Below are 13550 nucleotides of genomic sequence, written 5' to 3' on the forward strand. Positions count from 1 at the left end.
CCCCTACTGGTGTGACAGGAAATAACTGGTACTGACTTCAGTGAAATTAAACCTTAAAAATCTGTCGGTCTGCGCAATTGTTCATCCTGAATCTCCAAATGCGAACACACCCCCAAACTGTCCGCTCTTCCCCACACGTTAAACAAACGGGACTTCTTCTGCACCGACCTTAAATCACTGATTTCCTGAGCAGATGCCTCTGCGCTTCTCGTTTATTATGTGCATATAAAGGAGAACACGGCCAAACGATTCATCGCCAACATCCTCTTTAAGCACAGAAACCACCGACATCCACAAAGACACGCCCAAGTTTTCAAAAGTCTGAGGAGTTGGAGGAGTTGGAGGAGGGAGATGGTTGCACGTTAAGGCGCGCAGCATCCAACCAAAATTAAACGGAGACTTTTTTCGCAACCCAACCATCAGAGGAGGAGATCGTGACTGCTGTGGAAACAAGAGGCTGAATATAAACACCATCTACACCTACATCATGTCGTGTTTGCTGCAGCTTTAGCAGTGAAAACATCCGCTTCCCTGTCTGATAAACATCTCTCCTCGGCTGCTCGTTCTGCTCACCGTTTTCCTGCCGTCTCTCCATTTCTCCTCTGCGTGGGCTTTTTACACAGCAAAAGCAGGCACGAAGCTCATCCCGGCACTTACAAACGGACCGTCGGCTCCCTGCACGCAGGGTCGCCTTGTTTCGAAATCTTCTCCATGCTTTTTCCGGGGAGGGACTTCCAGTTCATACAGATCAGCGGCGGGTCTATCATATGATCACACCGAGCTCCATAAGCGCTGGCATTTTGAATGAACGCTGTTATTCACTCAAATAAACGAGTATCTTAAAAAAAAGTGTGTGTATGTTTTAGTGTTTTATGTTTTAGTTTTTAGTGTTTTTTTTAGTGTTTTATGTTTTAGTGATGCAGATGTTTATCGTTCAAATAATATCTAAAATCCGAGCATATACATTTATCCAAGGTTAAATGAAAGAATTTAACCACTTCATTATTTTATTTCAAAATATCTTATAAATAATCATTTTAAGTGAACAAAATAACACTTTTAACTATCTAAAATCCAGTCATATCATCATATCCAATGCTTAATTTAAAAAATGAATTAAATTAATATTTTTAAATAACCTCTCTTAAATAATCATCTCAAATGAACAAAATAATATGACATTTACTTTTTCAGTTCACATTTTTAATATCTAACATCCAATCATATCCATTTTCCCATATATTTAATAAAAACAATATTATTTTTAAATAAAATATTTTTAAAAAATTCAGTAACCAAAATGAGAGACATTTATCTTTTAAAAGCATCAAAATAATATCTAACATCCAATCCATCCATTCATCGACTTTTTAATAACAAAAATAAATACATATAAAATAACAAGCAGCTGGACAGCGTAGTTACTGCACACCTTTGGGGCAGGAGTTGCAAGTTCGATTCCTGCATGCCGGTGGTATCCAGTAAGGGTCCTGGCTGCCCCCCCCCATGCTAAAACCAACCCCTGACATGTGTTGTGCCAAACTGTATTAATGAACTGATATTAGACACCTGTAGTCTAGTAAATAAATCCCGATCACACTTACTTCACAGGAAACGTTAAATGTCTAAATGTTTTTCAGCTGAATCTGTTTCAGTTTGGTGTCTGTAAGGTTTGGTGCATGTTTTTTTTTCCTTCCCATCATTCTGACACAAGTTAATCTTGGCTTCATCCATCTATTGATTTATCCATTTTCAGCACTGTGCGGGCTCTTTTATGCGTTTTCTGGTAAAGTCTTATCTGTCCTTCCTGCTCTCGAGTGTAAACAGTGGTTTGGAGCTTAATGTAAATCCTCTGTTTACATACATGAAAGCGCTTCTTGATTGTAGACCTTGAAAATTATACAACTATCCCTAACCCTGACAGTGGTCTCGACTTCATCGATAAAGCACCTTCCTACTGTACTTGTTTACCCAAAGCACTTTATACAGCATGTGTCATTCACAGGCTCTGTGACTGGAGCAGCCAGAGACTGAACCACCAACCTTCCTATTTAAAATCAAAAACTCAACACCACTGAAATATATATAGTTTATTTACAAGAAGACATAGGTTTATATTTTATACAATATACTTTTTTCAGGAAGGCACTTAATCAAACAGTCGATGCAATTGCCAACAGGGGTAAGGAAGTTTCAGCTGGGTAAAAGGCACAATTTAAAACGTGAGGTAAAGACACACGGAGGACAAACACACCAACAAGACACATAGACGCTTTGAACGACAGACAGAAATGATTTTTTTTACCCCGACATATGATTAAAAAATAATAATAATGAGGGCGTAGGAAAGTTAATGTAAAACTAACTATAAATGTTCAATAAAGCTTCAACAGGTGTACTAAAAGAAGAATCAGAAAGATGGGAGAAGCTATAAGCAGAAAAACAACACATTTTTGTAAACAGCTAAACAAAACAGGGACATTCCAACTATTTTCTCAAATGTCCACCAAAAAACAAAAAACCTTAAGCTAAACGGTGCTGGTGAAATCAGACCATTAAAGGACAGCGCAAGAGCACGTAGGCACAATCAAATCTACTCATAATTATAGACAGATTGAAGATGAAAACATGGGAGCATCTGATTTAAAGCTATAGAGAAACAGCTGATCAAGTTAGTGTGAAGAGACGACCTTTTTGGACACTTCATTTACACTTCAGTGGTTACCCGACTATTTAAAAATATCGATCCTACTGCATAGCAGAGTGTGGGGAAACAGGAGATTGTAAAAATATACACATTTTAACGTTTGTTCTTCCAGAGTGTGCTGTCAGAGGGAGTGAGAGTAAGTGCAGCAAATGAGTCTCCTAACAGTTCCCCTCTTACTTTCTTTTTTGAAAAATTATAAATCTTTCACCACAATCGTCCTGTCCGTGGAATGTTTGGAACCTGAGTGTCTGCACGTTTTCTTACAGCTCAACTAAACTGCACCCATCCTGACTTGACAGCATCTGTACTGGAGCTGTGGATGAGAGGGGTGGGGTAAAGGATGGGAGATTGATGAACACACACAGAAATAAAATAAAGAAATCAAACAAAGATGGATGGATGTAACGCTGAGGCACACAGAGGTGTAGGTGATGTCTTACTTGGAACCCGCGGATGTGAAATCTCCCCACACGTCGGAGCTGGGCTGGGGTGCAGGGACGGGCGAGCCGAAGTCTAGAAGAGGAGCTGGATTTGGAGACAAAAAGAAATCCGTGTTGGTATAAACATCGTTACAGTTAGCACGTATTTGTGTAAAAAGCTGCTGCGGTTGAGAAGCATCGTGATCACCGGTGTTCGTCTGTGCAAGCGGGACTGTCTGTGCTCCTGCCGGAGGTGGCAGGATACCTCCAGCCTTTGCTCCAGGTGGAGGAGGGAGCAGGCCACCAGCCATGGGCCGTGGTTTGGCACCACCTGCGTCCTTCTTCTTGATGTTCTGTAACAGAGAGTCGTATTTTTAAGTATTTGACCTCTTAGGCACTCAGTTGTGCAAGGTTCAAACTTTGATTAACAAAAGTCGTAAAACCGTTTTATCTGTTTGGAAACACAGGAGTCTGTGAGGTACAACAAGTACTATTTTTCTTAAAAGACAGAGTTAAATAATCAAGTTTATGATTTTTCATGTAATTGAGCAACTTTGATTCCTAAAGACTGGAAATAATCCAGAAACTACGCTGACAATCAGAGTGGTGACTTTTCCCCTACAGTGCTTTAAAAGCCTGTTTGAATGCTGAGGCATGATACATTCATTAATGTAAACGAGTAACTTTTTTAAATCCCTGGGAAACCTGTCGCGTCATCATTCAATCTGCAATCTTCCGCTGTGTGCTCACCCCGATGCTGATTTTGATGGTCTGTCCCTCTTTGAAGCTCAGGTCCAGTTTAGGGGCTGCGCTCTGAGAAGCTTCCAGTTTTGCGAGCTCACCTTCTTGTTTGACCCACCTTTAAAAATTGAAAGCAGAATAATTATTATTGCTAAATCAATCTGGTTATTGATACACATAAACAAAAATTAGACTAGAAGTTAAGATGCTTAACTTCTAGTTACATTTGAACCATTTCAGTCAATAAGGGTTAAAATGTCAGACATGTCAGAAAGCCTCTTCCCTTTAAAAAGAACTTAGTAACACAGCTTGGGGTTGTAAAGTTGCATCTAAACAAACCCCAATACCTCTGGAACAATGTCTGCTGGAAATAAGAGACACAAGTGGAGCTGTGTGGCAAAAGCCCCAAACACAACAGATCAAACACCTCAGTTGAACTGTGAAGCACGGAGGTAGAGGAGTGATGATGTGGGACTCAAATAAACCTAAAGCTTGGCCCAAACTGGACAATAAAATTAAAATAAAAAGCTAACGTAATAGATGGCGACTTACTTAAAATGGTCTTGTAAAGCGACATTGAAGTCAAATGAGTCTCCACGATCAGCAAAACCCAGACCAATAAAAGCATGACGTCCTTTAAGGGGGGAAAAAAAGGATATTTATACAGTTAGTTCACACGGGTTCAACCTTACATCTATAAATCACAACGCACATACTACAGGGCACACAGTTTACAGGAAACTGGGACTATGAGATTACAAAAGTTAAGTTGTACAAAACAAATACTGAGATTAAGTCAAGCTCAACAAAATGTGGAGCATGCCCTTAACGAAACAAAACATGCCGTTCCAAATACTTTGTCTTACCGTTGCCATCCTCTATCCGGATCACAAAATACCTGCTGGAGTCTGTTACTGCTTCCACGACACAACCTGGATACTGTTCGACTGGAGCTTGTGCAAACAGCTCTCCTGCAAAGAGTAAATTTACACCAAACAAAGCCCCAGGGTTATTTTCTGTTAACAACAAGCTGTCAAGTTGAGATGACTGAATAAAACAAAACAAGACAGCAAGGTTTCTGAAAAGGAGCTTTGATAACCCTGTAAAAATATGTCATGCTGTAATGTAAAAGGTTGACCTGGTAACAATCACCGAAACTGCAAACTGTTTTAATGTATTCCCAAAACCCTTTAAACTATTTTTGCTGGATGTAATTTGTGGTTCTATACGTGCAGCTTTATATCTCAGTGTGCAACAAAGACAAAGGTAATCTAAGTAAAATAGTTCAAAGACACAAGCTAGTTCTTAATAACAGGACCTACTCCTTTGCATTTTTGACACTCATTGGCTACAGGTTGCAAAGCAACCATGAAAGTCAATAACATTTGTTCACACAGCTATGGTCAGAAGGTTGCACACACACTCATTGTGGCCATGAACGTCACAGTAATTATGGCTTTTAATGGTTTATTTGATTTGTTCCGTTTCCAGGGGGTAATGATTGTACAACATAGACCTTTATAGACTCATTGTATTGACCAATACTAAAAATAATGGGAAAGTCCAAAGAACTCAGCAAAGATGTGAGGATTCTAAATTTACACACATTGGGAAGGTCTCTACTAAACAACTGTATGCAAGTGCAATTGAATAGTTTTTTGGATGCGTCACCACTTTGCCAAGGACTGGAAGAAAATCCAAACTTTCACCCTCAGATGAGAAGAAATTGGTGAGGATGTTCAGGAAAAACCCAGAAAGCCCCAATGTTCAAGCGTGCCATGAACTGACATCTGCTGGAACAGCATTGCTGTCCATAGTGAAACCAGTTTTACATCACCACAGAGAGGACGCCGACCAAGAAAGAAGCCCCTGCTCCAAAATCAGCACTTTCAAACTCGACTGAAATTTGCAGCTCCTCACACGGACAAGTAAAATGCCTTCTGGAGAAAAGGTTTGGGGTCAGATGAGATAAAGACTGAGCTGTTTGGCCACAATGACAAGAGTTATGTTTAGAGGAGTAAAGCTGGGACTTTTAAACTGAGAACATTATACCAGCTGTCAAACACTGTAGTGGTAGCATCATTCTCTGGAGCTGTTCTGCCGCCAGTGATACCAGTACATTGCACAAAGTAGATGGAACAATGAAGACAGAGGACTACCTCCAAATTCTTCAACTTTATCTCGGATCACTTCAGATCAGATCAAGTTTCCACCCTTCTTTCCGGAGGGTCGAAACGTGAACATAGTTGGGTGTTCCAAAAGGACAATGTTCCCAAACACACATCAAAACTGGTTTTGGAATTGGTAAAGCAGGCTAACATTAAGCTTCTGGAATGATTTTCCCAAAGCCCCGAGGTCAAGCCTATTAGTAGGGGTGCATGTACATATTTAAAAGAATTCTAATTATATTCAAGCTTGCACATCCTAAGGTTGTTTTTTAAAGTAATTAAGGATGTATACTGTGTAATCATTCCACCCTGGAACACGAACAGTTCAAAGAAATCATTAAATGCCCCAGATTACCATGACATTAACACTCATGATTTACGTGAACTTGTGACCACAAGTGTATATCGTCAAATGCAGTTGGATAAATCCACTAAGAGCAGAAGACGTCAGAGCCAAAGCAGGACAGGTCAGCTAATCACAGCCTGTTCGCAATGAAAACAAACCTACAGGACCTCAGCATAGAAAACTATAGTAACTATGAGACTCCTTTCTAGGTGAATCATGCTGTTACACTTTACCAGATCCCCTTTGCCAAATCCCACTTTAAATACTGGTTTTGAACCATATATTTAAACCGTCAACGTATTGTAAGACAACTATGAAGACACAAACCTAACTGTTAACTAGTTACTACAGTCTAGTTTGGGGTTTACTACCAATTTTTTTCCTTCTTCTTAGTCTTCTTTCTTACTTCTCTAATTAAAGCAGTCCTTTTTCTGCCTACCTGTATTTTTATCCTCTAACTTAATGTAGGCCATCTTTCCTTTGGCAGTTATTTTCAACCTTCCACTCCACGCAGGTTCATCCAGCTTCCAGTCTGCAGCACTAGAAAAACAGGAAACACATATCTACTTGTGAAAGTGGTGTAATCCTCTATGAAAACAGCTGACCCAGTCACTGCCAGCTGCTACTTTTGATGGAGGAAGGGAAATGAAAGCTTCAAGTCAGACTAAAATGAGACATGAGCTCTATCTACTCTTACAGATGTTAAAGCCATTAAAATGTAGTTGTTAACTGTTGTGTCTACGGCATTAAAACCGTGTACTTATACAACTAATTAACTGAGAAAAGAACTTAATGTGTGATTTTCCCTTTTGTAAGAAGACGTTTTCAACAAATTGTTTAGGAGCAAAGACGTGACTCCACTAAAACAAACGACACATTTCAAACTAAGACACTAAAAACAAGAATAATTTTCTACTAGCGTTAAAGTTGAGCATCTGCATCTATCATTGGACAGATACTTAAAATCAACATTTTGGCCGGCCAATCAGACCAAAGCTACAGCGTTACATCTGCGTGTCATCGACGTGAGAAGTAAGCTTTTAAACGCCAACAGGTGCAAGTCGCAGGTAAGACGACAGGATGTTGAAGTCCCATTTCCGTGAGCTGATACAGTTAAAATTATATTTTTATATTAAAAGTATATATTGGCTACCCGTAAAAGCAGTAATCGAATGACAAAAACCTAACAAACTATCCTGACAAACTGCTGTCCGATAATGGGCGCATACCTGCAAAATTAGCCCGCTATCAAAAGTCTGGCTGCTCTCGCCAGTTAAAAACATTAGCACGTACCGATATCCGCGGTTAGAGGCCCGCGGCGGGATCCGGTAAACATGGACCTCTGGCTTTACACAGAGCATTGACTCGTAGCTGTTGTCTTCTGCCATCTTGTCAAGTTTCGCTAACCCAAAACCAACTTCCGACTTTCAATGGACCCTCGGCTCTGTCCTGCTGAACCAGGCTAACCGGACCTTAACAGCGCCACCTCCGGCCAGGATGTATAAGCGCCTAAAGAGTACGTCACAGTCTGTCAATAAGAACTTAGAATAGCCTAGAAAGAACAGTATAATGTATATAAATAGAGAAAGAACAGGAAGTTTTCCATAAGAACACTGAAATTATTCTCCTCTTATAAAAAATGATACATATCGTATTTCAATCCTTCTTACTGTGCGAAATGTATTAGAAGCCAGTGAATTCATGCATTTCCTTCCTGATACAATACATTACTACACAGTACTAAATAACACAATATGCATTATGTGAGGTTTGTCCTAAAAATCATTTTCATCTCTTCATGCCCAGTACAAATGGGAAATATTACAGCAAACTAAACTTTTTTCAGTGATTGTTTGAAGACAAACTGGTGACCCAATCTTTGAAGTGTTAAGCAAATTTTCCTGCATTCCCTCTAATATTAGATTAATTTGTCACCATGGGGACAGTCATAGTAGCAAATTATTTTCATGTGGGTTGTTTTTCCATTGAGGGTGAAAAGCTAGAGCAGAAAAAGTCACATGTTTGTTGCATGTTTTCCCAAAAGTTCACCGGATGCAGTGGATAGTTATAAACAGATCATGGATCTGATCATGGATTGTTGGTGCCTCCGCACACGCAGACTGATATCCCTGAAGTCCATCTTAGACTGTGCTGATCCAGTGCCCCCTTCATTATTCTGAGCAGCATATGAAAGACTACTGTGTTTTCTAAAATAACAACACATGAAGCAAGTTGTACCGCTGAGTGTGTTTATTAAAGGGTGTTCAAATTTAATGAGCTTTTTCCCCCTAAAGCTTCAAAACAATGATGACATAAAATGAGCTTCACACTAGACAGGTGGCTATGAATGACTTCAGCAAAGCATCATGGGTACATCACACAGGTACAGGATGACTATTTCTCCTTTTCAGTTTAAACTGATTAGAAACTGATTTTGTTACAATAATTGAATAGGATCCCAGGGAACGCTGTATTAGTAGCACATCATCTAGATGTTGTAGGTCCAAACGTCCTCCTTTTCATTGTAGATAATCTCCTAAAACAAAAACTTCTACTTTTTGAAGCAGGAATAAGTGGCACAAATGCAACACTTCCAGCCATGTTGATAAATGTGCTCCTGTGCTGTGCTGCAGTTTACTTGTGACATAAATAACCTTTCACAGAAAGCTCCAAATATGTATGAGCACTACCTGCTGGAGAGCGTGTGATGGAGACCAAGGATTGTTTATCTTTTAAGGCATAACAGCGTAGAAAGGTTGAAAACCTGCCGCAGGCTCATGTACTGTTTACTACAAGTGTCAGCACTGGTTATTCATCAGGATTTGCCTATACTATCATGTTATTGCAGGCAAACTCTTATTTTAAATTGGTCCCAAACAAGCAGACCACACTGTAAGATGATATTAGGTAAAGAACACCATTTTCTTTAAGGTTTCCTGGCCCTGGAAGAATATTTGCCAACACAAAACTTTAGATGATATCCCCATCTAGGCTGAGCTTGAAATAATTATTTCTGAATAATTAATACAACTCTTAACTGTAGGTAATAAATCAGCAAACTGCAGCCGGTACGAAAACCCACCAAAATCATCATCAACTCCAGAGCTGAGCTGCTCCGAAACAGCAAAGGAACAACACAGGAACATTTTTTTTTTTTTAAACACACTTTAAACTTTCAGTTCATGTCTTCTGCCAATTAGATATAACTGAATATGACACGACTATGCAGACTACATCTTCTAGGCTCTTACACACTACAGATCACCTGACTTATACGTACTATGTGTCAGAAATGAAACACATGAACAATATGAAGTGTTTAAAACCATATGTGAACAAAAAGAAACGGCACAGAAAAAGGGCAACATTTTAAAAGAGAAAGAAAAAAAGGGAGTAATTTCATCATTATTGCTTAGATAAGCTTAGATTTAGTGATACTGTCCTTCAGCTCTATTCTTTTTGGCCACAGGCTGTGTGCCCACCGGGCATTTCTTTAAGGGCCACTTGTGCCTTACAGAGGATTGTGGACACTTGTGGCCTGAGCCACTGCCATCGACTACAGTATTAAAAGCACACTGCTAGGCACCAAAAGGCTCCATCAGTACAATTTTTTTATTTTTTTATTGCTGCTCACTCAAGCTGCTGAACACGCAATAAATTTATGGCACCGTCAAGCATTTCATTCCAAATGAACCCGACAAATTAAGGCCAGTACCCCGGTGGATACCCAGCCATGACCCACGCTTCATCAGTGGAAAGGCCACCTCGTGTGCTTGCCTTTTCTGGGGAGGTCCCACAAATCTGCAAGCTCTCCGTATTCTCCCTGAAGAGACAGACACCTGATGTCCTGGCACTCGGCCGGCCAATCAGACCTAAAATCATAGGGCACCTCATGGTACGTCAAAGTAACACAGTGTGTAGGAATGTGAGGCGAAAGCCTGCTCACAGTGTGGAACACAAAGGATTTCGGATCTTTGGCTGATCTCTGCCAGCCCCTTGTAAGCTTCCACAGAGGGAAAAGACAAGGCAAAAGGCAAAGACCACACCAGTAAGCAGAGAAGAGAGAGGGTGGAGAAGTTCATCTAAATCCATGCTACATCTTCAAATGTCTAACGTCTGTCAAATTTTATTTCGTCCCACCGCTCTGCTCTTCATACCACACACAACACTCCTCACTGCACCCTCTGTGCCCTCTCAGGAAGACATCCGTGTCTTGAATCAGGCAGCTCCTGCCTATCTGCACAGTCGGAAGCCTGAGGTGCCATCCGGGCCGTTGGGTTGACGGATCACGTGATTGTTTGAACGAACTGGTTCCAGTGGTTGCTGCACACTCATACAAGCTGGCCTAATAATGGTAAGAGAAAAATTAGAATACATTACAAAACAGTGTTTTTCTCTTTTAGGTGTCTTCTTCAAAACATTTTGTTGTCACAGTTGATTTTGCAGACATTACAATTCACCTGTCCTTGCACTGATTGTCCTGAGGCGTCTCTTCTGAAGAAGCACTACCCAAAATCCTCCTTCGGGCTTCTGCATACTCTGCCTCTCTCTGGGCCAGAGACTTCATCTGCTGAGCGGGACGAGACGAGGCAGCGGGGTTTCCTGTGTTGCCGTTATTTGTAGGGCGCTTTAAAATTCGGATTTGAGGTGGTGGTGCTGCTGGGAGAGAGTCATCTTGGACTACGACAGCAGTTCGTATAGGTGAACTGGCTGATTTCAAATTGGACTTTCTGCAAAGATGAGAAAATCATTAGTGTTTGAAGAGGTCTGGGCATGTTTCAAGTTAATTTCATTTCCTTAGTTTTAGTCTTGCCAATAAAGTTTTAAAAAAATATTCACAAAGATATTGTTGGGGAAAAAAGAAGCAGAAAGCAGTAACTTTGTCTTCTGGTTACTTACTTTGCTTCCTGATTTATTTTCAGCTTTGCCTCAAGTCTTCTCTCAATTTCCTGAAGGAGGAAATATAATACATATATACAATAATTAACTCGATTTCTACTTTTGTCCTCACATCATCCTGTATACCAAACATGTTCACATTGTAGAGATACACCTATCAGGTATTTGGACCGGATATCATTCCAATCCTGGCTCAATTACCCTACTACAATCACTCTTAAGTGACAACCAAACGCAGCAGAGCAGGTAAAACTTTTCTGTGTGTTTCAGACTTTATTAAACCTTCATCACCAAAGACAGCCTCACATGCAATTGATCAAATACCTTATGCTGGGAAAGTCTTTGTTGCTATAGTAAATGTGCAGTGTTTTAGCTTTTTGTTGGTAGTATGATAATTATTATAAACTAACTAAATACACACATAACCAGATGGCAAAGTACACAAATGTGAAAGTATCCAAAACATGTTGGTGCACAGGAGATAACTGAAATTTGGATGTGTATTTAACAGTAGAGGAGAACCTAAAGATAGTCTTAATATATGCATATATATGTTGTCTTGCAGTTTTGATTGTGACCTAATTGCCCCCAAAAATGACTGCTGACCAAAAAGAATGCAAAGAGGCTCATCTCACATTTGCCTAAAAATAGCTTGACAATACCCAAGACTTTTGGGAAAATATTCTGTGGACTGTAGAGACCAAAGTTCAGTTTTTGGAAGGTTTGAGTCCCGTTACATCTGCCATAAAACTAACAACGCTTCCTAAAATCAACATAACACCAACAGTCAAACATGGAAGACTGAAGGAGAATGTCCTGCCATCAGTTCATGCCCCAAAGCTCAAACTCACTTGGATTATGCAGCAAGACAATGATCCAAAATACACAAACAACTCCAGCTCTGAATATGTCTAATATTAAAAATTAATTTCTCAATTACACTCTACGTGAGTGTAACAAATATGCAAAAGTAGGGCAGAAAACTCTTCTAAACAACACATAAAAAGGCTTACCAATAAAGCTGAGATCCATAGGTAGTGTTTAGCTGATAAAAACAAAAAACTTTTTAAAAAAGCTACTAAACTAATTGAAACCCCCTACAGTCACAAACTCAGTGTTTCGAGGACACTTAGGTGCTATTGCAGAGAACCTCAAATTAGATCACAAGTGACACATTACACTTTAGCACAATCAAATCTAGCAGGGTTCATTTTTTTGGGAAACACACAGAAAAATGTATGTGTACAAACCAGCGGCTGTTTATAAAACTATTTTCTACAATCAGTGGCACACACTAGACTGCGAAGGTGCTGACACGGTTCATTTCAGGGCACATTTGGGGGGGGGGGGGGGGGGGGGGGCTGCTGGAAAAAGCTGAACATGTTACGATATTGTTTCTACAATGACGTTACTCAGATTATTTCCACAGTTGGATAAATTAATTGATGTGATGGTGTGCTCAGTCCCGTGTCAGCACGGCCTGCAAGACTCAACCAGGAAGTTCGGCTGGAAAAAAAACGCTAATGTTTTTGGGCGCAGGAAGCCTCTACTCTATCGACAGCTCTTGCACTGTGCCTGGGTGGCTGTCAGACTAAAGCCGGGGTGCTGTTACATCCCTGTTTAGCACAGTATGTTAGCGTCTCTCACCCCGCTGTCCGCCGCCTCTTCCCAGCTTTCTGCAACCTCTTCATCCTCCATGTTTAAACGGGACTGCTGGGTAGCTGGTTGGCTCTCTTCGCTTCACCGGCTAAATGTACCCCACAGTGGGCATGAGACGACGGCAAGCGCTCAAGTACAAACCACAGGGAGCTCCGCCACTGGGTCCCTTTTTATGATGAGATAAAAGCTGGATAAACAAATTCCCAAACCTTTACCCCGGCCTCGTGTTAGCCTGCTAGCTTAAAGCTACACTCGGGGCAAACGCCACCAGCTGTCTGCTGTTTAAAATCCTCAGTAAATGAACCCCGGTCACCGCTGCTGCTCACACGGAAAACAAACACCCTTGGACGTTATGTTTTTATAAACCGCTGTCCCTGCAATGCTTTAATACTTAGCTTCACTACACCTCTCAAGTTTAACCGTCAAATCGAAGAAGGGAAATGACGTCATAACGTAAGCTACAGGTAACGTCAACCACAGGCTGCCTCCAAATGGAGTGGTTTAACAAATGAAGGCGTCTGTACCACTGTTATTATAATTTTGTTATTCATAATTAGTTTTATTTTTATATCGTTTGGACGTTTTTTTGCTTTTAATTCTGTTTCATTTCA

The 13550-nt window shown here is 40.4% G+C and overlaps 2 protein-coding genes across 2 annotated transcripts; both read right to left on the bottom strand.

The window, feature by feature from the left end:
- Positions 1-2351: 2351 nt before the first annotated feature.
- Positions 2352-7778, bottom strand: necap2 (NECAP endocytosis associated 2). The gene is made up of 8 exons (XM_085354209.1): positions 7675-7778; positions 6821-6921; positions 4734-4838; positions 4420-4501; positions 3877-3985; positions 3335-3479; positions 3148-3232; positions 2352-3020 (listed from the first exon to the last, which is right to left on the bottom strand). The coding sequence occupies exons 1-8, from the start codon at positions 7767-7769 to the stop codon at positions 2975-2977; spliced, it is 768 nt and encodes a 255-aa protein (XP_085210335.1). The 5' UTR covers positions 7770-7778; the 3' UTR covers positions 2352-2974.
- Positions 7779-9735: 1957 nt separating this feature from the next.
- Positions 9736-13357, bottom strand: LOC146632251 (SUZ RNA-binding domain-containing-like). The gene is made up of 4 exons (XM_085354210.1): positions 12928-13357; positions 11281-11330; positions 10842-11111; positions 9736-10726 (listed from the first exon to the last, which is right to left on the bottom strand). Exons 1-4 carry the CDS (start codon positions 12976-12978, stop codon positions 10615-10617), a joined length of 483 nt encoding a protein of 160 aa, XP_085210336.1. The 5' UTR covers positions 12979-13357; the 3' UTR covers positions 9736-10614.
- Positions 13358-13550: the final 193 nt, after the last annotated feature.

Source organism: Diplotaxodon limnothrissa, linkage group LG5 (genome assembly GCF_057381915.1).
Source record: "Diplotaxodon limnothrissa isolate DT_005_m linkage group LG5, D_limnothrissa_male_GT1.1, whole genome shotgun sequence".
NCBI classification, from domain to species: domain Eukaryota; kingdom Metazoa; phylum Chordata; class Actinopteri; order Cichliformes; family Cichlidae; genus Diplotaxodon; species Diplotaxodon limnothrissa.